Source organism: Zonotrichia leucophrys, chromosome 7 (assembly GCF_028769735.1).
Source record: "Zonotrichia leucophrys gambelii isolate GWCS_2022_RI chromosome 7, RI_Zleu_2.0, whole genome shotgun sequence".
NCBI lineage: Eukaryota > Metazoa > Chordata > Aves > Passeriformes > Passerellidae > Zonotrichia > Zonotrichia leucophrys.
This window is the reverse complement of record NC_088177.1, coordinates 38024055-38048646: the sequence shown is the minus strand read 5'-3', so window position 1 is coordinate 38048646 and position 24592 is coordinate 38024055. Positions and strand designations below refer to the sequence as shown.

The 24592-nt window shown below is 49.4% G+C and overlaps 1 protein-coding gene across 11 annotated transcripts in view; it reads right to left on the bottom strand.

Moving 5' to 3' along the window:
* Positions 1-9563: 9563 nt before the first annotated feature.
* AGAP1 (ArfGAP with GTPase domain, ankyrin repeat and PH domain 1) overlaps positions 9564-24592 on the bottom strand; it is a 335965-nt gene continuing 320936 nt past the window's right edge. For all 11 annotated transcript variants that reach the window (XM_064719066.1, XM_064719067.1, XM_064719070.1 and 8 more), the window contains 2 exons: positions 19096-19351; positions 9564-17200 (listed from right to left, as the gene is read on the bottom strand). In XM_064719066.1, coding sequence (XP_064575136.1) covers positions 16997-17200; positions 19096-19351 — 460 coding nt within the window. In that variant the 3' untranslated portion in view covers positions 9564-16996. The remainder of the gene's footprint in view (positions 17201-19095; positions 19352-24592) is intronic.

Below are 24592 nucleotides of genomic sequence, written 5' to 3'. Positions count from 1 at the left end.
CCGTGGATCGGGGCCGCCCTCCCTCCCTCCCTCCCTCCGGCCCCAACTTCGCTCGCCAAACTTTCCCCGGGCCGGAGGGGGAAGGCAAAGGCGGCCCCCCGAGCAGCCCCGATGATGGAGCAAGGATGGAGGGATGCAGGGACGGAGGCTGCTCCTGTTTTCTTGGCTTGTTGCTCTTTTTTTTTATTTTTTTTTTTTCCTGAACCACGTGGATTTTAAACCTCTGCTTCATCTCCCGGAATCTCCGCTCCCAACTAAAAGGCGGCGTTTCCTCGGCTGCCGGTTCTGGCAGGAGATCGAGTTAAACCCGTACAGGGCGATTTTAGCAATAGCCAAATCCTACAGAATTCCGCGGAATTCCTACAGATTTAGACCCTGCCGTGAGGGGCGTGTGGGGCACGGCGTTCTGCTTTTTCCAGCGAGGGGAAAACCCTGGGGATGCGCATCCTGCATCCCCAGAGCATCCCCGGGCACGCAGCGAGTCCCGGCTGCTCCCAGGATGCTCCGAACGGGAATTCATGCCCCGGGGCAATAATCACCAGGCAGGGGGATCGGGCGGTGGAACCGGGGGTGTTTGAAGCTGAGCTGCCCCGAGTCAGAGCCCTAAAACCACGCTGGAAATGGGAATTTCAGCCCAGAGTGGCAAAGGGCCCACGGCCGGCTTTTAGTGCTCACATCTGTTAATGAACCCAGCAAAAGCAACCCGGGGATTCCCGGTTATCATTTTCATCATAACACTCTCCTGTGTGGTGCCACCTGCCTGGGGCTCCCAAGCTTCTCTAAAAGAGCCCAAAAAACGGCCTCCCCAAAAGGGCCTTTTTCAGTGATTTGGGTTTTTTTTTTTTTTTTTTTTTTTTTTTTTTTTTTTTTTTTTTTTTAAGTTAGCACGTCTTGATGCTACCTGAAGTGATAAAAATTGCAACTTCTTGAATATAAACAGAATTTTTATAAACAGAATTTTTTACCGTTTTCCTCCCCATTTTCACCCTCTTCAGGATTTTTGGTTTTGCTGCAAAAGCATCCATGCTTGGGAATGTTGTGGGAAAAGGTGAGTTTGGCCCCAAAAGCGCTTTAAGAAGAATCTGCATCCCTTGCTGGCATTCCCAGAACAGCCAGAAGAAGCCATGGGAATGGGTTACACAAATCACCAGTGCAGAGTTCCCCAGTGGGAGCAGCTTTCTGTCCCATCCCCTCTGAATCAGGCTCATGGCCATTTTTAAAACACACATCTGTATTTTTTCCCAGCCAGATGTTGGGCTCCTAAGCCCACAGCTGCCGTTTCTGCCCCCTCCCCAATTATTTTCAGATTTCCCCATTTCCAGAGAGGCAATAAGTCCCCGCCAGAGGAGGGTAATGGGAAGGCTCTCTCGGAGAGAAATTGTTAATTTGGGATTTATAAAGGACTTTCCTTAATGAATAATAGTTGAGATCGATCTGTCTTCCTGCCTGGTGCTGCAGAGTAACATTTGTAAAGTGAGGTGATCCCAATTACTCCCTCTAATGACCCTCTCCAGGAGAGATTCCAGAGCTGCAGCCAGGAACCCTCTGCTCCCCTGGTGCCAGGACCAAACCCTGATTATTCCAGGGATCTCTGGATTTACCCAGCTCCCAGTCCCCCATTTCCCTGGATCCATCCAGCTCCCAATTCCCCATTTCCCTGGATCCATCCAACTCCCAATCCCTATTTCCCTGGATCCATCCAGTTCCCAGTCCCCATTTCCCTGGATCCATCCAGCCCCATGTCCCTGCCTGCCGTGGAGCTCCAGGATGTGCTGCAGGATCCTGCAGGACCCACAGGAATATTTGGGTGGGGAGACCCCTCCAAACTCATCCCATTCCCAACTCCCACCTGCCCAGGTGGCTCCAGGTGTCCTGGCCTGGGACACTTCCAGGGATGAGCTTGGCATCCCCCAGGGGAGGGAAGGATGGGGAGTTTCCCCTGGCATTGTCACCCCTTGTCCCCAAGGTGCCAGGCCCTGACCCCCACCCACCTCCTGCCTTGGCAGAAAGGGGGGAAATTGGCTCAGTTATTACTAATTAACTCAATTATTACTAATTACTGCCCAAACACTGGCACTGAAGGGTTCTGGGACCAATGGGAGGGGAATGGATCCAGCATATGGAGCCTGGCAGGCTCCAATGAGCAGCAAGGCCTTTTCTCCTTAATTTGTTTTGCTTAAAATATGGATCTGTAACAGATCCAACAAGGTATGGGGGGGGGTCTCTCCATCTTCTCCAGGTCTTCAGCTGGAGACTGGATGCCTTCAGGGCATTGATGGGTGGATTCTTGCCCTTGCAGGTGCCTTCTCCAGCTGTTTTCCTCCCTTTCCATCCTTCCTCTCTTCCCTTTGCTTCCTCTCAGCAGCAGGGAAGGAAGGTGTGGAAATCCCATTCCCTTCCCTCCTTTTCTTGCTGTCATCCCACATCTCTGTCCCACATCTGGAGGGCCAGGAGCCAAGGCTGGGAGTTTTTTCCCATCTCTGCTTCCCTGCTCCCCAACACCTGGGACAGAGGTTCTGTCTGGATTCTGTCTGCCCCACCAGCAGTGCTCCCCTTCCTCCTGTGCCTCCACCCCAAGAACATCAGCCCAGAGATGTCCCAGCACCCATGGAACACCGATGCCACTTTCCCAGCCATTCCAGTGGAAAAGGAAAATCCAGGAAAAAAATTACCTCTTAAAAAAAAAAAAAAAAGAAAAATAAATTTCTCTTTCCTCACCTGGCACAAAAGCTCGGCGATGCCAGCGTGAACTGGCCGGGCCAATTAAGTGGCAACAGCCACCAGCCAATAAATAAATTGGAAGCATCTCCAGAGCTGATTAGCTCGCTAATTAAGCTCAGTTAAGGGGAAATCTGCGGTCAATCAGCCCGGCCATTACCAGTTGGATCCGCAGAGCGGGAGATGGGGATGGTGCTGCTCCTCTCTCTGCTGGGGAGAGCAGGAGGAGGAGGAGGAGGAGGAGGGTGGGGAGGAAGGTGCTGCCCAATCTGCTTTGCCTGGCCGCAGTCTGAGAGGCTCATCCATCCCGGGTGGGGGAATCCTGAAAATCAGAGCGTTTTAGGAAAGCTACACAAGGCAGGCCTCAGAGACAGCAGAAATGCCATTAGAGTTAAGCAGTAGCCATGAGATTTGTGAGCAGAAAGTTTTTATAGGAAGTAGAAAAGTAAGGACAAATAGAACAATGGTCTGTGTATTAATGCTTGGCTAGAATACCTCCCTAAGCTACAGAAAAGTTTATCTGCCAAGATATTAGGAAGTTCTAAGCTTAATTATGGAACCCTGTGGATTGTATTTTATTGCTTACAAGCAGGTACTATATTCATAATAAGTGAGCAATGTATGTGTGCTTACAGTGGTTGGATAGAACTACTGTCAATATGCTTTTGCTTTGTGTGATTGGTCAAAAACTTTTAAAGGAAGTTATTTGTCTGCTGCCGGGGCTGTGAGCTGCTGGCATCTTCCCATTGCCATAACCATGGAATGAGACTGATGCTGGAAGATGAAGAGCTCGAGACGCGTTCCCCAGCAGTCCCATCCCGCTGGTGATTTGTGCAGAGACCCCCAGGCAGTGACACTGGGGATGCCCCACAGCTCCCCAAAACTGCAGGGTGCCCCAAAGAGAAGGGTAGAACCAGGGCTGGGGGGTGTAGTGGATTTTCTGGCTGGGACAAGGCAGCTCCCTATGGGAATTTGCAGTTCTGCCCCCTCCCTTGGCTCTGGCCAGGCAGCAGCTGGGGACCCTCAGGGGATGCTGAGGAACATCTCCACCCCCTCTGGGGGCTTCATTTCCCTCCATCTCGGGGGTCTCTGTGGTCAGAGTGACCCTGAGATGTGTCAGAGTCTCTTTTTCCAGCCTGGCAACCAAAGAAGGAGTCAGGACTCTTCTGTTCTGCTTTTCAAGGTTGTTTATTTGCTGTTATCTATAACATTTGTTATCTATAACATTCTTTTCCTCACCTCCTGAGGTCCATTCTGCAGGTCAGTCCATGGCACACTGCCCACCCTCAGGGCGGTGTTATCTTTTTATACTAAAAACAACTACGTGTACAATATTTACAATTACTTTCCAATACCTATCATCTACATCAGATGATAGGTATTGGAAAGTTACCAGTGAGCTTCTACTCTAAACCAATCTAAAAGTGACAACATCACAGCAGAAGATGGAGGCCAAGAAGAAGAAGAAGAAGGAAGAAGGACAAGGCACACCCAAATTCCTCCATCTTGGCCTCTGAACCGCCATTCTAAAAACCCCAAAATTGTGTTTTTCCACCCTGTGACAAGCTGACTATCATTCTACCTAAACTTTCATGGCTTGTAATTCCTCATATAAAGGTGGTAATTTGCTCCATGGGTCAAAATCAAAGGCACAGGTGATTGTGACTCTGTGCCAAGGTCTCTGAGCCCCTGGCAGGAGCTGGAGCCATCCAGGACAGCCAGAGGGATTTCCTGGGTTCATTTCCCTCCAAGGCATCTCCAGCCTGCTCAGGCTGCCCCAAAGCTGAGCTGGGATTTCCAATCCAGGGTCATCCACAGCTGGCAGCACTGCAGGGTGAGGTGCTCTGGTGTGATAGATGAGGAATGCCACGACTGACTCTCACCATTAATGGACAAATATCATGGACACAGGTGAAGAAAAGTTTTATAGATTTATAGTTATGTTGTACCCCCTTGTGTGGTTATCAAGGGACAGCTGGGAGGGCTGGCTTGTCATTGTGGAACACCTGAACTCCAGTCAGGATTTGGGGGAGAGATTTCCACCACTGGACAGCAAAGAAGGGGCTGATGGGCAGAACTTTGGGAGGGGTTGAAGGGTTAAAAAGGGAAAACCTCCATTGTGAGGGCGCTGAGCACATGGAGGGGAAAACCCTTTGCTCCCAGCGCTGTAACATTTTTTTCTTTATTGAGTCTTCTGTTGTATTTTTGATAAGGTTTAACAAACCTTGCTGAACTATGAGGAGTGAGCAGCTATTTGTCATATTTGGGAAGCCCTTTTGTCCCTCCTGCTGCCAGTGGGCACCAGGCAGGGAGCTCCTCTCTCCTTCTCCTCCTTCCCCTGGCCCTGCCAGCTGCAGATCCCAGCCTTTCCCTCCTTAGATCCACATTCCCGGCCTTGGATTCACACTCATCCTCCATCAGTCGTTTGCACCAAAGCAGCAATAAATGAGTATTTTTTACTGTCAAAGGTGATCAGGAGATTCTCTTCAGCTGAGCAAGGGGCCCTCGGTGGCAGCAGCACCAATTCCTGACAGGCTGGAGCCAGCTCCAGGGATTTTTGTGCATTCCCTGGAAGCCCAAGGTCAATCCCTGAGCAGCAGCAAAACTCCATGGAACGGGAGTGTGAAAAATGTGTATTTTATGATTGGCTTTTGGCAAATATTCAAATGGATATTATTTGTGTTGTGTTAGAAAACGATGCTGTACTAATTTTCTTAAGTAGTGTGTTAAATATAGTTTTAGGTTATAACAAAATGTTAAAATGGAAACTATGCTATGTAAGATAGTTTTTTAAAGAAAGGACTCGCAGTGAGATAGCAGCCACAGGACACCTGAATCTTTCAGAGAAAGAGAATTTATTGCTCCATTATCAGAAGAAACGAACTTCTTCCCACCTCGCTCAGCCCTGAAGGTGCTGTCAGGATCAGAGGAAGAAGCTGACACTGCCCAGACAGAATCCTGTGTTTGAATGGAATTTATGCACCATGTATGAGGTGTATGAATGTGCAACAGGCTGTTGCTTTTAAGGGTTAATCCTTTGTTAACGTGGGTCCTTTTTTGGGCTTATTTTCCCCAGAAAAGGTACCCAGACCATCCTTAACTCTTTGTTTTTATTGTCTCATATTGTCCTAATCCAAACTGTCCAAATTATTATTGCTCTAATTATATTATTTTTTTATTACTATTAATCTTTTAAAATTTTAAAAACGAATGATTGTCGTTTTTCACAGCATCCCCACTCCAGAGCTCCTCATCCTCCCCCTGACCCCAGGGAATCTCCAAACAATCCCATCTGGGAGCGGGAGATCGGTGCGGGCAGGGCATAAATAAATAAGTGCAATAATAAATAAGTGCTAATTGCTGGCGCTGGGCTTCAAATGGTTACTGCCCGCGCATTTATTGGGCAATTAAAGGCTTTACTGGGCATTCGGAGAGATCAATGACTGCTTTTCCCTCTGCACTTGGAGTGTTGCACCAGGAATGGCCACGTTTCCCTCCTGGTCACCCCTGCAGGCTGTGCTCTCCTTTAGGGTTGGATTTGGGCCAAATCCGAAAGGTTTTCCCCAGCCTAAATGGTTCTGCAAAGTCACCTTGGCCGGAATTGTGATGTTTCATGGTGGAAAAAGCAAAATTTCTGCCTGAGACTCATCCCAGAAACAGAGGGAAAAGGGATGAGCTCGAAGCCCGGCCTCAGAAGAGCTCCAATTTCAGCTGGGCTTCTCCTCCCAGCCAGGGTAACACCAAATTCCAGTGGGAGGTGGCAGCCAGAGGAGCTTCCAGGTCCCTTCCAAGCCAAGCCAAGCCATCCCATGGCTGGGATGTGGATGCTGTGGGTGCTCAGAGCCTTCCAGGGGTTCTGGCATCAGCCAAAACGATGGGAGAGATGAAACCCACTGAGGATTGAGAAACTGATGGAAGAGATTAAATCCACTGAGGATTGAGAAACTGATGGAAGAGATGAAATCCAATGAGGATTGAGAAACTGATGGAAGAAAAAACCCACTAAGGTTACTAAACTCACTGGAAACAGGTAACTCGGAAGTCCCTGAATTTTCAAGTCCCAGGCTGGAAATCCACAGGGAAACCCCCACAAAATCAGATTTTAGACACCTCCAGCTCTGGCTTTTGGCCACTGCTGGAGAAATAAAGACCTGGCTCTTTGAGGTCACTCTTACCTGACCTCCACAAAGCATAAAATGTTTTTGTTTAAGCACCAGATGGATCTGGGTCTCTTCTGGAAAACAAAGTTGTGATCAGGAGACTCGGCCCCATCCCACCAGCTCTGAGCTTCCTGTGCTCATCCCCTCACCAGAAATCCGGAATTCTGAGCAGGCTCAAGGAGAAGCCAAGCAGGAGGTGATGGAGAGGGAAGCAGCAGGTGATGGGTTTCCACCAGGCCAGACTGGGAACTCACTGGAAGGGTCCCCACAAGAAAAAATGTGATCATCCCATCACTCCTCTCACCAGAAATCAGGAACCCACTGATTTTATAATACACACCCAAACCAGTTTGGATTTGTATTAAAAAACCAAATGAAAGCCAGCAGAAGTGCCCAGGGAATGTCCTGGACGTGGTGCCTACAGAGTGAGAATCTTCTGGGCCATGGAGGAGCTTCCCTGAGCTGGTGCCATCAGGGTGAATCCTTTGGAGGCAAGGGTGGAAATGCACAGCAAGGCCCTGATGGCAAAGCATCACTTTGGGCTCTTTAGGAATTATTTTTTCTCTTAAAAAAAAAGCAAAAAAAGCAAAAAAAAGGGGATGTTTCCCCCACTCCCATTATGGGAATCAAGAGTTTTCCTTCCCAACCTCCTCCTGCCCCCCGTTGCTTTGCTGAAGGATGATTTTCTTTTTTCCCCAGGCATCAGTGAATGCCACCAGCTGGGAGCGTTCCAGGGGGACACAGGGGTGGGCTGCGGGTAAGGTGAGGAAGGTGGGCATGAAAGGCATCCTTAAATGTGCTCCAGCATCCCTGAGCACCTGGATCTTGCAGGAGAAGCCAGATCTTAGGAGGGTTGTGAGGGAGAGAGAGCAGCCAGCCGTGCCCATCACGAAATCAAAACCCACATCCCTTCAGGAGAGCAAAGGAGGGGAGGGACGGATGGCTCCGAAAAAGAGGAGCTCTACTACAGCTTTACACCCAGGGGGAAGCCAAACAGAGTTCTGCCAGGCTGGGAGTTCACGTTTCAAATCCAGGAGGGGAGAGCACAAAGCAGCACCTCCTGCCTGGGTGCTGGGGGTTCAGCAGGGTGGGGAAACCTCGCAGGAACAAAGGGGAGCAGCTGCTGCCTGGCAAACCAGCCCAAAAAAGGGGGAAAAAGGAACATCCATGAGCAGCCCTGCAGCTTCTCATCCCTCACAGTGCTGCTGGAGCCTCCCTGGAGCACTTGGAGAGGAAGAGCAGGGAAGGAAACAGCAAAGTTCCGCAAATCCTAGCGGGACAGGAGAGCTGGGAGGCCGGATGGGCAATGGCAGATTTAGGTCAGGGCACAGCAGGCTGAGAAGATAAACCCCAAACCCCAAACCCCAGGCTGTGGCAGCCCCACTCACACCATGAGGACACAATTTCACCTCTCCAGCCCTGGCCAGGTTTTGTCTGGAGCAGGACCTGCACTGGTGCCCTCTGGGGCACCTTGTCCCTCCTGGGTGGCTTTGAGGTCACCAGGACTGCAAGGTTGGGAAAATCCAACCCCAGTCTGATGCTTCTCCCTCTTTTTGAGGAAAATCCCCTACTTTTCCTCATCTCTGAGCACCCCTGATTTCTCTGTGAGACCAGCACAGACTGGGCAAACCACAGCACTGGTTCTGTCTCTGTGGTGCCCTTGTGGATCCTAAATGTCTCATTTCATTCTTCACTCCAGGGTGGTTTAAATCATCCTTAAATCATCATTTCCCCCCTTTCCATGCACTTCTATGGAATCTCACCTGCTGCTCTCCAAGGACCACACAGCTCTCCTAATTTTATGTAATTTTTTTCCTGCAGGGAGCCTTCCAGTGGGTTCCCAGTCTGGCCTGGTGGAAACATCATCACTTCCTGCTTCCCTCTCCATCACCTCCTGCTTCCCTTTCCATCACCTCCTGCTTCCCTCTCCATCACCTCCTGCTTCCCTTTCCATCACCTCCTGCTTCCCTCTCCATCACCTCCTGCTTCCCTCTCCATCACCTCCTGCTTCCCTCTCCATCACCTCCTGCTTCCCTCTCCATCACCTCCTTCTTCTCTCTCTATCCACACCTTCTTCCCTCTCCATCACCTCCTGCTTGGCTTCTCCCTGAGCCTGCTCAGACTCCCGATTTCTCCTGGGGCTGTACTCAGGACAAGACCTCTAAAGCTGTAAATAAATGTCAATTACCTGCCCATTGCTCAGGGATTTGAGCTGTTTCAGAGGAGCCTCATGGAGAGCCACCATTTCCCTCCAAAGCAGAGATTAGGCCATGCCACACGCTGACCTCAGAGATGCTTCATTATTCTTACTTTAAATGATCATTTGGAGCAATTTAGCAGATACAGATGTAACCATTCCCAGCCTAATTCCTTGGATCCCCTCCAGAGAGCCTTAAAGCCAAGGTGCAACACTTAGAGCTCCCTTCCTGGGGGAGAAGAGCTGTTTTTAATGGAAGCTCCCATATTTTTGGCTGGCAGATCTGTCACTCACTCCACGTGCACTCTTAGGTACACACCCATGATGGCCTGGCTGACTTATTGCTTTTTAATTTATCAATTTGTACCATTACTGGCTCCTCTGCCATCCCAGCTCCTGGACCATCCCTCATCTTTATGGCTGGCAAAGAGTGACAGGAGCTGGAAAAGGAAGCAGTGGAACTATGAAGACTCAGGCAAAGAACAAGCTGCAACCAACAAGTTTTCTTGTCTTTATTAGAAAGAGACCTATACAATATAGCAGCCTCTCTCTGCAGTACTTTACAGCTTTTTTGTTCCTTTTTTTTAATTTTTACTTTTATTTTTAATTATTCAGAATACTGTACAGCTGACACAAAAAATCTCGACGTGTAGAGAGAGAGAGAGAGAGGAAGGGGGAACATAATACAAACTGGCATACTTAATCAAACCCAAATAATAGGAAACAACAAGCAAAGTGAAATGTTTGTCAATTGGTTTAATTACAGTACAAACAATATAAATAAAGCATCATCGAGTCATTGTAAAACAAACTTGCTGGATGAGGTAATATAAAAACAACAACAAAAGACCTTTTTTTTTTTGCCTTTTTTTCTTTTTTTTTTTTAGAATTTCCACACTGTCTCATCATCATTTATACATTATTATTTACAGAAACAGAAAACAAACAAAAATAAACCCAAACCCCAACAACCCAAACCTTGCTATGAAGCCTGCCATGTGCCGGGTACCTCCTGCCTCTACCGCAGGCAGGCGTCCCCTGCTCACCTGGGCTCCCTCCCTACTCAGCTGGACAGACAAACACCACAAAGCAGAAGGACCTGGAGGATTTGGGGGCTGAACACAAAATCTGCTGCTCAGGGCTGGGCCAAGCTTTTGGGAGATGCTCAAATCCTGCTGAAGCCCGGGGGTTTTAAGGCAGCAGGAGCTGCAGATCCGAGCCCTTGGCCGTTCCAAGAGTCAGGAACATCACCAAAGGAGTCCCTGGTGTTTTGGGGGACACTCCTGCCCCAAAGCCCCCTCAGCCTGTGCACCCACATGCAGCCACCAGTGAAAGGGGCTCCTGACAGTGACACAGCAAGAGGGAACCTGGGACTAGCACAGGATGGGCACATCCTCTTCTCCTCAGCAGATTCCATGGAGAATCCAGCTGAGCCCCTGCTTACCTCAGGAAAAAACACTGGACGGGGGTTTCAACAGCACTTCCAAGGAACTGAAGGAGCGGGAAAGGCAAGATCCTCCCATTGTTTCCAAGATCCTCTAATTTTTCCCCACAGCTCCTTCCTGCCCTCTCCCTGTGGAAGGACAAGGAAGCACAGCCAGGGCAGAGGTGGTGGCAGCAAGGCTGGCTCAGCTCCTCCCAGCCTGCGGCACCCCAGGTTTGTGACACCCCCACTGCAAAATTCTGGAGCCAGTCATGGCCAAGGACACCTGGAGGGAGGGATGAGGAGCTGGAGACAGCTCTTAGAACATCTCCCTTGGAAACATCTCCCCAACAGCCCCACAAGGGAGCAGGACCCTGAGTGCTGCTCAATCCCTGACAGCTCACTGGTCCCACAGCCAGGTTCAGCCAGAAAGATGGGTCTCAAGCAAACTGGTATTTAAAAGAGCCTCTGGAATGCCACTCTGTCCCTTCTACCTTCAGGATCTCCTTCCCTGGAGCTTCCCACCCCTAGGGCTGGCCAGAGGGATTTCCCCTCTCCAGCAAGGCAGGATGTCTCCCCGCCAGCCCTGCAGGCCAAGCTCAAGGCTTTCTCAAGCTGAGTGCTGCTGCCTGAGGGAGTTGGATTTTTGGAAAACCCCTGAGGCTGCAGCAAGCCTGGAGCTCATCTCCCTGCACCTCTCCATCCTTCCAGCCAGTGTCTGGTGTGACTCCAGCTGGGATAAATTCCCATCCAGAGGCTGGCTCCTGCTCCTGGCGGTGATTAGGGCATTCCCACAGTCCCTGACAGCTCTGTGACACCATCACACACACACAGCAAGTGCAAAGTGACCTCCAGGTGACACCTGAGGGCTCAGGACACCCGGGCTGCACCTCACCCACCAGTTCAACTCAGCTCAACCCCTACATTTGGGATGCAGATGCCAAATCCCCGCATTCAGCACAAAAACCCTTCTTGGGCCCTGCAGGAGGAGTCTGGGCTTTGGGGCACAGAGGAGATGTGGATAAACTCCCTCTGTGAGGGGTTTTCCTCCTCGTGCCCTGCAATTCCTGAACACCAGGGAAGTGTTTTCAGCTACTTCAGGAAGCACAAAACCCCCACACGGATCAGTTCTGGAAAGAGGGGAGGAGCAGGGAGCATTCAGTGCCAGCAAGCAAGGTGCCACCATCCCCAAGGCATGCCATGAGACCTCTGAGGTGCCCCCCACCCACCCCCCTCACACCCTGTACACAACACACAGATGGGAAAATGAGTAGCTCTGAAGCACTGCAAAACAGCCGGGCCCTAGCACTGGAAGCTAAAATAAACCACATCCAGAAAATCCATGGCTGAGGGGAAGCTGAGGCTCTGCCTGCCCACAGAACCCAATGTGCCACAGGGGTTTGGGGTGCAGGCAGGCACGGGGAGATGAAGAGGTTAAAACTGCTGAAATGCACAAAGACAGCTTTATTTTATCCACCCACAAGCAAAATCCTCCCCCTTGAACATGGTAGGAAACGATGGGAGTTCATTCACCCACATCCTGCTGTCACCCTGAAATGAAACATGGGGCCAGAAACATGCTTGGCAATTTGGGGCTGAAGATGGCCCTAAAAAAACCCCAGACTGACCTTTTACTTTTCAGAAATCATGCAATTCCCCTCTCTAAACGTGAACTATTCACAGCTCCTGACAATCCTGGCCAAAAGCCCTCAAAACTCCCTTTAAAATGTGGGACAGACTCAATCAAGTCAAGGTAAACTGTCCCAATATTTACTGTAAAAACTGGCCCATGCTAAACAACAAAGCAAAACCTACAAATATCCTAAACCAACAAATCCACCCATCTACAGCTCTGGATGTTTTGCTCTACGACCTCTATTATTATTTTCCAATAAAACCGTTCAAGCCAACCTTCCTTTTCTTTTGGTAGCTTAGAACTCAAAACTCACTGCAGAACCTCTTGATTTGGGGTAGTTCAGTGTTTCTTTTTTGCCTTGAAAAGAACTTTACTCTGGAGCAGTTTTGGGTTTTTTTCCCTCTTGTGCAGCAAACACAAGAATATCCAAACCTGGCTTTTCTGTGCAGTCAATTTTACCCACAAACCATCCAGAATGGAAGGTGTGGAACTGAGGCTCCACAGGCAGAGATCCCACCTAAGGACGGGATTGCTGCAGCAGCCCCCTAAGGGGGAAGGAAGATGCCTGACAGTGAGATGAGGATGAGGAAGTTGTCTCCTCTCCAGCCAAGCTGCCCCAAAGTTTGGTCCCCAACGCTGCCCTCGAGTCCCCCCTCTGACAAGAACCACGTAACCAAACATGAAATGACCATTTCACCAACAACAAACCCCACAAACCATCCCTGTTAAGGTGCAAAGGCGGCTCCCCGAGACGTTTGGGAAGGGCCCCTTGGGGACCCCCTTGTGAAATCTGTGCTTGTCTCCACTACCACTACTCTGAACTAGAAACTACAAATTACTTCATTTCTCCCGATCTCCATACAAATATAAAAGCTGAAGCTATTCCAACCCCATAGACTCTAATTTTTCTACATTACAGTGCCGGAGATCACTTCCACACCCGGACCTGCGCTCCCACCTCCGCTCCTCTCCCCACATGACTCTGCCTTCTCTGGCCCAGGCAAATCTCCAAGTGCAGCTAAAGCTTCTTCTTGCACTAACACACATAATTTAAGGGAAGGGGGACAAGACAGTGAATTAAACAATGTTTACACAGTTATTTTACACTGCACCCAAATGCTTCAAAATCCTCTCCACCTTCCAGGAGCTCACCCGGCTTTCCCAGCAGCAACAAGGTTCTCCAAGCTTTCCTTTCTTTCCCCTGCTCCTTTTTTTAACCACCAAAATTGGAAATCTGGCAATGGGAGCCCTTGGCCAAACCTCTGCATTCAGGGCAGAATTTTCCCATGGTTGGGTCTTTTTCCTTCATGAAGAGCAAGGAGAAAGAAGGGAACTGTCCTGGCAATATCCAGGCTCAGCTGTGACACATCCAACTGAATTCCACAGCAATTAGCCAAAGGGAGGAGGAAATATGGAAACACCAGTGGCTGAGCTGCTCCTAGTGTTTTAGTCATGGATAAAGTGCAGAGGAAGGGGGATTGCAAGGAATCTGGGGCGAGGGGAAGGGTTTGGGGGTGCAATGCCAACCACTGCCACAGCCTCCAGAGGAAACAGCTCTGGCTGCCAGGTTTCTGCTGGGATTTCTCATGGACTGGGTCACAGCTAGGGCTTGTTTTGTTCCCAACATGCTCCAAAGGTGTGAGGGTTCCAAACAAGCAACAAGAGTGGCTAAACAATGAGCCAAGGAGCGGGAGAATGGAGTGAAAGCATCGGGAACCATGATTCCTGTGGAATCTCCAAGTGCCAGGGGGCCTTGCCTGATTCTGCCCCTGGATGGCTCCGGGAGCAGCCTCTGCAAAGTGCAAACACATCCCCTGACAAGCCTGGGAGCTCTCCAAGCCAAGCCCCACCAGGATCCAGCCAAGGAGAGCTTCCTGCACTCCCTGCCAGGAGTGACTTGGTGACAACAGCCCTGGCTCCCTCAGCCAGCAGGTCCCTTCCAGCTCAGGATATTCTGGGATCTCCTGACCTTCCAAGGGAGCTCTGCCACCTGCAGGGCTGGGAATTCTCCCCACAGACCCCACATCCACACTGCTTCAACACAGTTATGCCAACACTTAGGGGAAAACCACATTTAGGTTAAAAGCAACCATGCTACCACTTAATTAAAGCAGCACTTGGCTTGCCTGGATGCATAATTTTTCCTGTAATAGACTGGAATTTCCTCTCCTAAAAATATTCTGTGCTTTTTCAAGGGTTGGCCTCAGAAGATTTTTAGGAAAGGACCATGAAATTTGTCCTCCTGCAATCTGCCTGGTTGCCCTTGTTTCTCAAGCATCACCCTCAGCCTTGTCAGAGGAAGGTGGCCCAAAGAGAGCATTAAACAATGTACAGAAAATCATCTCAATTAAGGAAAAAAAAAAAAAAAACCAGCTCTGAAAAGGAATGTGCACTTTGAACCCTGGGTTTGAAACACTGGACTTGGTTTTTTGGGATACAAATGCCCTGGATGCTCCTGGGGGGAGCTCTAGCACCTCTGGGATTGCCATTCCTGAATCCCTGCTGTGGCAAAGCTCCTGAGCACCAGCACACAGAGGGGGTTTCACAGCATCCCACATCAGCTGGGCTGTCCCCTCCCTGAGGGACCACCTCCGAGTACCAAATGTCAGGAATGGTGGAGAAATGGCAGTTCAGACAGACACCTTTTCTGAATTTAAAAAAAAAAAAATAAATTCAAATATTTAGAAGTATCCCAGGGGGAAGGGAATCAGCTGTGTCTGGTGCAGTCAGCCTTGGCTGGCTGGAGAAAGATTCCCTCCCCCAGATACTCAAAGGTCTAGAATACAACAAAGTATAAAAGGACAACACCACCAAAGAGGAGAAGCTGGTCAATATCCCTGTGCTGCCACCTCAAGGCTCGTTTTTCAGCCACAATTTTGCCTCAAATCCATAATTTTTCATTTTTTTGGTTTTCCTTAAGATAACCACATGGCATTTCTTCCTTTGCATTTTTTCCACATTCAGTTTATTCAGCAACTGCTCCTCCCATTTGTGTGCTGAGTGAAACCCAGAGCCCCAAGGAAGAGCACCACCAAAGGCTTGGGAAATACACAGCAGCAGGTAGATCTGCAAATTGCCCTGCTGTGTGCACCTCTCTGCCTTCACATAATTGTTCCTTTGACATCCAATTCAGTTGAGTTTTCAACTTTCCCCATGATAAACCATGCCCCCATCCCCACACTGCCATAAGCCACTTCTAAAGAAAAACAACAAAAAAATCACTTTTCTGCCTGCCAAAACCTCTGCTTCCCCACGCCAGAATGCTGCTAGTGGGAGGCAGGGGAAGCTGGGATGCAAGACCAAAATGGCCCAATCAGGTATTAAAAGTTGGAATTGAAAGGAACTGTCCAGGGCACTTGCACAAGCCATTTTTCTAGCCAAAAGCAGCCCTGCCCGCCGTGCTGAAGGCTATCAATTCTGAACTTAATCAAATCTGATCTTCCCCCAGCCAGAATGGGCCTTTTTGTCTTGGCTTCTGAAAGCTTCCTGACTTCTGGAGTAAAATATATTTACAGTGCTGAGGAACAGCCTCTTTTCTCCTTCCTAAATGCTTTTTTTTCCTTCCCTGATCTCCTTCTGATATGTTGTTCCTCACAGGCTTTGGAAAGAAGTGTTCACTGCTGGGAATATTATCAATGTACAATAATGATCTGTAACCCACAGATCCTAACTAGTTGCACATTATTTAGTTCACATCCATTACAGTTTATAAATTAACAGAGATGTAATTTTCTGTACAAAAAAAAATCAATGTATATTTACGGTCCTTTTTTTTATTCAAATAGATTTTAAATACATAGAATCTAGAGACACAATACAAAAATCTGTATAAGTTAGGCAATGCATCACAGGAGTGACCAAAAAACTCAACACAATTTACCTTGGCAAAATGACAGAACCTATTTCTGCTGGCTGAAAACATAAAAAAAAATTAAAAAAAAAATTAGCCTTTAATGCATTTATTAATTTCACCAAACGTACTTGAAATGTTGTTTTCCACAGCGGTATTCATTATTCCTTTTTGTGTTTCAGGCTTACCCTTATTTATTTTTTCCATTTTGTTTTTACACCAAGGAGACTGCAGTCAAATAACACTCAGCAACTCATTTCCTCTCTTTGGACTGAAAAATTAAACAGATACTAAATTATGACAGTGAATTTAGAAAGGAGGGCTCCAAGGGCTCGAAAGAACATGTCTGAGATAATATGATGCTTCTAAGAATATTGCAATCACATCCAAGCAATCACCGAAGCGTGCCATGTAACTACCTCCTCAGCTAATATGCTTTTTTCTCCGTGATGACTAATCATGTTCTATTAAACAGCAGTAATGCTGGAAGAACTCAACTATACAAGTGTAATGAAGCCAGTATTCTCCCCGGACAGATTAGCTACAACTGATTTGACACATACCATCATAGGAGCTTCAAACCTGACAAACTCTGTGCTTGCTTCTGATTTATGCCGTCAAGCTCTTCGGGAGAAGAGAATGGAAATCCAGGCGCCGCAGAGGTGAAATGTTCTGATGTGCTTCACTGTCACTTAGGGAAAGTCACCGTCTCTCCTTCCTTCTCTCCTTCTTTCTTTCCTTCCTTCCGCTCCGGCTCGCCTCTCCCCGCGGTGCCGGTGCCACCCGGCACGGCCCCCAAACCCAGGGCCTGCCCGGCATGGCCCCCAAACCCAGGGCCTGCCCGCAGCCCCCGCGCTCCTCCCGGGCCCCCCGCGCTCCGCTGGCACTCGGGATGGACGCAGGGAAAAGGGAGGAGGAGGAGGAGAGGCAGCGGACTCACAGAGCGGAGCTGCGATGGCGATGGAGGAATGTGAGGCTGCGGCCGCCGCCGGGCTCAGCCAAGGCGCTCCCCTCAGATGATGGTGGGCATCCTCCCGCCACTGTTGTTGCGGTTGTTGTTCTTCCTGGACAGGTTTGGGGTGGCCATGAGGGCGAAGCGCTCGTCGGGGCAGCCGTACTGCAGCAGCACGTCGATGCACTCCTGGCTGGAGGCCTGGCGGGCGTAGGCCAGCGCCGTGTTCCCGTGGGCGTCGCGCGCCATCACGTCCACGCCGTACTGCGGGGTGACAAGAGGGGGGAATCACAAACCACAAATGGCACCTGAGCTTTGGGAGCTGGGATGTGACAATTTGGGGAGGGGGTTTGGGATTGGAGGTGAGGGAGGGTGAGGGAGCAGCCTGGCAACACGAGCACGGCAGCGCTGAGCCACGTATGGAAAAAATATTTCTGAGGAAGGGACAAAATCGTGTGGGACAAAATCTGCCCTAGCAGACTCCAAGCTAAGGGAATCTCTCCTTCCTCCTTTCCCATGCTCTCCTTCGCTTTCCAACAAGCAGCAGAGAGGCAGAAACGTGCTTTTCTACCACCCTCTGAAAGCATGCAGTGAGGAACACCCACCTTGAGGCCATGGTGCCCTGAAGCCCTCCAGGAGCAGCTCTGGCCCATCCTGCTGAGGGACACAGCCCCTGGCAGGAGTCCTTACCCACATGAGGAGGCCGTGAAGCCCTCCAGGAGCAGCCCTGGCCCATCCTGATGGAGGGCAGCAAGTCCTTACCCAGATGAGGAGCTTCAGCAGCTCCATCCTGAGGCCATGGTGCCCTGAAGCCCTCCAGGAGCAGCCCTGGCCCATCCTCCTGAGGGAGGGCAACGAGTCTCTACCCATGTGAAAAATGTATATTTTGTGACTGGCTTTTCACAAGAATTAAAATGACTATTATATGTCTTGTGTTAGAAAGTGATGCTGTATTAATTCACTTAAGTAGTGTGTTAAATATGGTTTTAGGTTATAAAAGATGTTAAAATAGAAACAATGCTATGTAGGATACTTTTTTTAAAGAAAGGACTCGCAGCAAGATAGCAGCCACAGGACATCTGAATCTTTCAGAGAAAGAGAATTTATTGCCCTCTTATCAGAAGAAACGAACTTCTTCCCACCTCGAAGGCACTGTTAGGATTCAGAGGAAGAAGTTGAGGATGACCAGATGGAAGCCTGTGTTTGAATGGAATTTATGCATCATGTATGAAGTGTATGTATATGCAACATATAAGGTTTTTTTTTTTTTAAGGGTTAATCCTCTGTTAAAGTGGGTCCTTTTTTGGGTTAGTGCTTGTACCCGGACGTCCATAACTCTTTGGTTCTATTGTCTCGTATTGTCCTAATTCAAATTGTCCAAATTATCATTGCTCTAATTGCATGACTATTTTCACAACCATTTTATTACTATTAAACTTCTAAAATTTAAAAAAAAAAAGTGATTGGCGTTTTTCATACCCATACGAGGAGCTGCAGCAGCACCACCCTGAGGCCATGGTGCCATGAACCCCTCCAGGAGCAGCCCTGGCCCATTCTCCTGAGGGACACAGCCCCTGGTAGGAGTCCTTATCCACATGAGGAGGCCGTGAAGCCCTCCAGGAGCAGCCCTGGCCCATCCTGCTGAGGGAGGGCAGCGAGTCCTTACCCACATGAGGAGGCCGTGAAGCCCTCCAGAAGCAGCTCTGGCCCATCCTGCTGAGGGAGGGCAGCGAGTCCTTGGCCACATGAGGAGCTCCAGCAGCACCACCCTGAGGCCATGGTGCCCTGAAGCTCTCCAGGAGCAGCTCTGGCCCACCCTCCCAAGGGACCCAGCCCTGGCAGGAGCTCTTACCCACATGAGGAGGCCATGAATCCCTTCAGGAGCAGCCCTGGCCCACCCTGCTGAGGGAGGCCAGAGAGTCCTTGCCCACATGAGGAGGCCATGAATCCCTTCAGGAGCAGCCCTGGCCCACCCTCCCGAGGGAGGGCAGCGAGTCCTTGCCCACATGAGGAAGCCATGAATCCCTTCAGGAGCAGCCCTGGCCCACCCTCCCGAGGGAGGGCAGCGAGTCCTTGCCCACATGAGGAAGCCATGAATCCCTTCAGGAGCAGCCCTGGCCCACCCTCCCGAGGGCCCCAGCCCTGGCAGGAGCCCTTACCCAGATGAGGAGCTGCAGCAGCACCACGTTGCCCTTGCGGCAGGCCAGGTGCAGGGCCGTGCGCCCGTCGCCGTCGCCGCAGGTCTCGTTGACCTCGTCGCGCGTGCCGTGGGCCAGCAGCAGGATCACCGTCCTCAAGTCCTCCTCGGCCGTGGCCCTCAGGAGGTGCTGGCCCAGAGAGAGCTCCAGGCACTGCAGAGGGGCGAGGAAGAGCTTCTGCTCATACTTGGCGCGTATCCAGAGCTCTTTTTCTTCCCTAGGGGAGCCAGAGGGGACAGGTCACTCTCAGCTGGTGTCGCAGCCCACAGTGCTCAAGCAACAAGGAGGTTGTTTCCCCTTTCAAATTTATGTCAAGAAAGCCCTCACAGGAAGAGTTCAGCCAAACCTTAGGAGCAGTTCACCCAAACCTTGTAGTTTTAGCAATATTTGTGTTGTCCACCTTGCTGTTCCAGTGCTCAGGATCCTCCTTGATGGATGCTGTGCCAGCATCCATGGGGTTGGAAGATGACAACAGACAGGAGGTCTTAAAAAGCCCTGGGCCAGCAAGAGGTCAGGGCAAGAGCCCTCACTTTGGTCACAAAGACACAACAAGGTTCCACTTCAAGGCTGGAAAACACACTGCAAAAAAAAAAAAAGCACCCCATTTCTGTAACCCAGACCAGAAGTAACCAAATGGGGGCTTTGTCCCCCTCCAAACTGAGTAATGCTCCCAAAGGCATAAGGATGATTCCTCTTGTTTTCCCAAAATTCAAACCAGTGCTTTGAAGCACCTTTTCCTCCTGATATATCAAAGAACCATCAGAAGCTTTCTGGTGCTATCAGGTTACAGCAGAACAAGGACTACAAACAAGGCCCTCCACTCACCCCCTTTCAAAAATTACCATACAATTACATGATCTGAGAGCAGCAGCCCCAGACAAAAAAGCCCCATTTAGAGGTCCCTCAGGTAATCTGCTCAGCCTGTGAAAACCACAAACATCACCTGAGCCAGGCAGCTGGGTCCTGGTGACAGATTCTCTCCTCTGGAGTACAAAAGGCCAAGCTCTGTTTACGCCTTTCAGCCGTGTTTACACTGCTCCCAGTAATCTAGTGTCAGGTTAGCCCTAATCTGTTTTTAAATACTTATGTAAACATCTCCTTCCACCAGCAAATCTGGATTAGTTTTGCATCATTTCCTGGGACATGCGGAGTGACCTTGCTGTGACCTGCCTGGATGCTTTCAGGCACAGCTTCCCAAAGCAGGCACAGCTTCCCTGCCCTGGCCACAGTTTGCCCCAAAAACGGGGCCAGGCCTTTTCTTCAGAGCAAAAGTGCAAACAGAAAATTAGCACAGAGAGTGCTTCTTTTACCTCAAGCCTCTGAATGACTCCTGCAAACTAAAAGGCACACCAAAAAAAAAAAGCCCTTCCACAACCCATTTGGGCAGTTGCAAATTAACCTTTGATGGCAGGACCTGATAAATGGAGTATGGCTGCAGGTATTCCAGATGGAGAGGAGGAAGAAAAGGAGTTCTGTTATCAGAATCTTTAATTCATGGTTTTTCTAATTACATTTTTTTTAAGGTACAAAGCCGAACTAGAACCAGTGCCACGAAAGGAATAAACTAACACATAATTATCTACAATAAAATGGGCATTCTTGCAACAGTTCTGCTCCCAATATCCAGCTAGATTATCTTCAAGAATGTTAGCAAAGACCTCAGATGATTTTTAAACTCACGCAGAGGTATTGAGAGTATAACCAACACATCCACTACACGTTTAAAACGTGCCAGACTGGAAAATGAGGTGATTCAACCTGTGCTGTTCACCCACAGTAATGCACACCAGGGCTCTGGGAATTTATTTTTCAAATGTCCATACATCCTAAAGGCAAAATACTCCTCAGATATGTAAGCAGTATTTTTTTAGCTTAGTCAACAGTCTGCAAATTAATCTCTCTCTCTCCCCCAGACCATCTTTGGAGTGAGAGAAACTTTTGACTCCTATCAGAGCACTGGTGGCTCAAGAAAAAAAAGCTGTTTGACACAAATCTCCCACTTCCAATCACCATTCAGCCTAAACTGTAACAGTGAGGCTAAAAGGAGAGAATAACTGTGTAGCTCAGGCAGAGGCTCTCCAGGCTTGAGGCTGGCAGGTTCACAAATCTATCAGCACCAATTTCACATTTGCTCTGCACATTTGCACAACCCTGATGCTCCTGGAAGGATGCAAGAAAGAGAGATAGGGATGCCCCAGTCCTGCTCAGCTTTGTCCTACTGCCTCAAAAGGCTGGGGAAAGAAGAGGAACCTCTTTAGTAGCCAATGTCACAGGAAGGGGAATGTGCTGCCACCTGCCTCAGCACTGGGCACCAAATGAATTCACTCAGTAAGGTCCAGTTCCACCTTTGGAGTCACATCAAGGGTCGTGGTGGAACTATAAATCAAAATAAAGGTGTTTCAGAGGCCTCAGATGTTTGGGGCAGTCACTGACATCAGTATGGAGTGAGATTCAGGTCTTTTTCAGCAGTACAAACTGGGCACAAGGAGGATTTGGATGTTAGGGATGAAAACAAAACCTCATCAGAGGTGAGAGGAAAAGCACGCTGGACTACACCTCATGGACAGCCACAACACACAGGGACTGCTCTCCAATGAGCATGTTCACAAACATCCTGCCTCCATCTCTGGCACAAACCCTTTCATTTGGATGGGATGTCCTGGGGACTTTCCTGCTCCACCGCCTGACAACAAGACACAAATACTGCAATTGTTGCTCTGATGCCCCAATTTCACTTCTGGGATCCACAGCTTGTCTTGGTTGAGGTTTCATTTCCCCCAAGGAAGGCCAGTCCAAGAGCAGAGTTGTCAGCAGTAGATCACTTAACCTCATTGCAGTTCCCTGGAGGACCACTGCTCACATCCCCTGTTAGTTAATGAGCTAAAAAATGAATTATTGGAGCGGTCAGCAATAAGCAGGAAGAGGAGGCACAGTGTTTCATTTCAGCCAGCACTGACATACCTTTAAATAAATCAACTGAAGAAGAGCACGAGGAAGTGTGAGGGAGAGCAACTCATGAGGAGAAAGACACTGAACCAGTCCCTAAAATAAAGGCTAGTAAATATTGCCCTCTCTTCCTCCCTTAATTGCAAGCCTGGCAATTCTAAAGGACCCTCTCCATACCAGGCACTTCCAGCTGTAGTTGTCAAAGCCAAACCAAGACTCTTTCAGTGAACTTTCAGCAGTGGAGTCCTTGTCTCAGGAGCAAATCAAAGCTGCTGTGCTGTAGAAACAACATCTTCATGTGCTCTGCTGGTCCCAATGACACCAAACACTGGGGGAGGTCTGAGCTGCCTCTTCCTCATATGCAGCAAAACGAATTCATTATGAGCTCCTTGATAAACTTAGAGAAATGAGCAACAGAGCCCTAAGGTCAGAAGTTCTTTGAGCCTTTTCTCGCTAAATATCTGTGTTCAAACACTGATCCGTATCTGCTGGTGCAGACTCCAAACCTCACTGAGCTTGCCCCTCACACAAGGGCACATACAGCAGAAAATCACTGCAAAACACCCCACAGAACCAGGAATGAGTCACCAATGTTGTCCAGAAAGTGCCACCAAGCTCTCTGCTCCTGCAGGAGCCTCCATCACTCATGAACCCCAAGAACACACAGTGGTGTGAATAACAAAACCCCTGCTGCAGCAGCAGCACTGTACACAGGTAAAAGGTTATTAGAAACAGATGAAAATTTCAGTTCTCCGTTTATTTTGATCTAATTAGGTGCTTGCTTCTCAAGATAATGTCCAATTATTTAAATTACTCTGCCAGCCACATCACATCATTATTATGTGGAAACATAAATACTGGGCACTGGAAGGGGGGAGGGTAAGCAGGGAGCATCAGAGAAGAGGAAAAGCAGATTTGCTTCCAGCACAGCCTCACATCCCACACAGCTCAGCCCCATCATGTGCTGCACTGGGTTTTCCACCCTACCAATGCCATCAGAAGCCTCATCCTGTTGGTACCCACCCTCCATCCTGACTCCTCCTCGCTCCCATTCACCTCTGCCTTCACCTCCACTTGTCCCTCACAGATTTTTGGTGGAGTCACATCAGCAGGCAAACAAGAAGAGGATGTGCAGGGTGGGAAAAGAAGTGGTGCTCATGCAGTGACCCAGAACTGCCTGAGTGGGCAACAGCACGTGGCTGGAGAGGCTGGGAACTTGCCATCAGAATTCCACAGCTCCAGAGCAAGAGCAGCCTTGCTCTTCCCAAAGCATGACTAAAAGGATGACTAAAATGTCATGTTGTTATCCAGAGTTACTCACCACTTGTCAAAAACCTGGAACAAATTCTGAAGGTTGAATTAGAAAGACAGCGGACAGCAGGTATTTACCATGGCCCAGCATTGATTTCCCACCACCAGAAATGAGAGCAGGCTCCTTACAGGCGCTTTGAAGTGAAGTTTTATCCTCCACACCTCTGACAACACTGAAAAGCTCCTCATTTTTTTTCATCCTTTCTTCTCTCCTGCTACAGGAACTAATTCTGTAAGGGAGGAGGCCTCTCAGTGGTGTCTCCACGGTGGCTGTGCAGGTGCTGTGCCCGTGTGTTGCCATTTCTGGTTGCTCACTGAAGTACAACCCTTTAATGCCGTGGTAACCTGGCCAGCTCAGCAACAGCTCTGCCAAATTTCCTCTCCTGTTGGCCAGCTGACAAGGTTAATGTGTCTCTTCCAAGAAAATGAAGTAAATCTAAGCCACTGCACCTCCCAAACTCCTGGAAGAGCCCCAGGATGTGTCATTAGCTTCGTGGTCCAGCACACAAGGAGCACATATCACCTAATGACCAGCTGCATGTGCTGGGGCTTCCCCATTAAACATGATCCCAAAAAATGGCACTGCTTTGGACAGGGCTGGTGATGCAGGCTTGGGATGGGTAAAAGGAAAACACTGAGGGTGGGGGCAGGATTGCAATGTTGGAGAAAGGTTAAATGCAATTAAAATGATGCTTTTAATTGCAACAGCAAAAGCGGGGAGGAGAAGAAGAGAGGGCGAGAAGAAAGGGGCTAGCAGCAAGGAATTTCCAAAGTGCCTTCCTGCCCCGAGCAAAGCAGGAACTGGGAGGAGAGGCATGGAAGAGGGGCTGGGAACAATGTGCTGAGAAAACACAGGGGCTTCCTCTCTCTCTGCAGGAGAAGACCCCTCTGCTGCATTGCAAAGGCAGCGCTGGGCAGCTGAGCGGCTCCGTGCCCCGCATGCCTCCCCGCCCCGCCGCGTTGCTAAGGGGGAAGGCACGAGCCCACCGGGAATATCCAGGTCCCTGGCAAACAACAGGGCTCCAGACAGCAAACAAAGACCGATGGGTATTTATCCCTTAATTACTGAGAGCTTTGAAGAAACGGGCCCACTGTAAATCCCACCCGCTCGGGAACGGAGCGCGATTTATGCGCGCCGGGGCAAAGAGGAAATAAATATCTCTCTGGCTCCTGATCAATATTATGAGTGTTTTGCCAACCT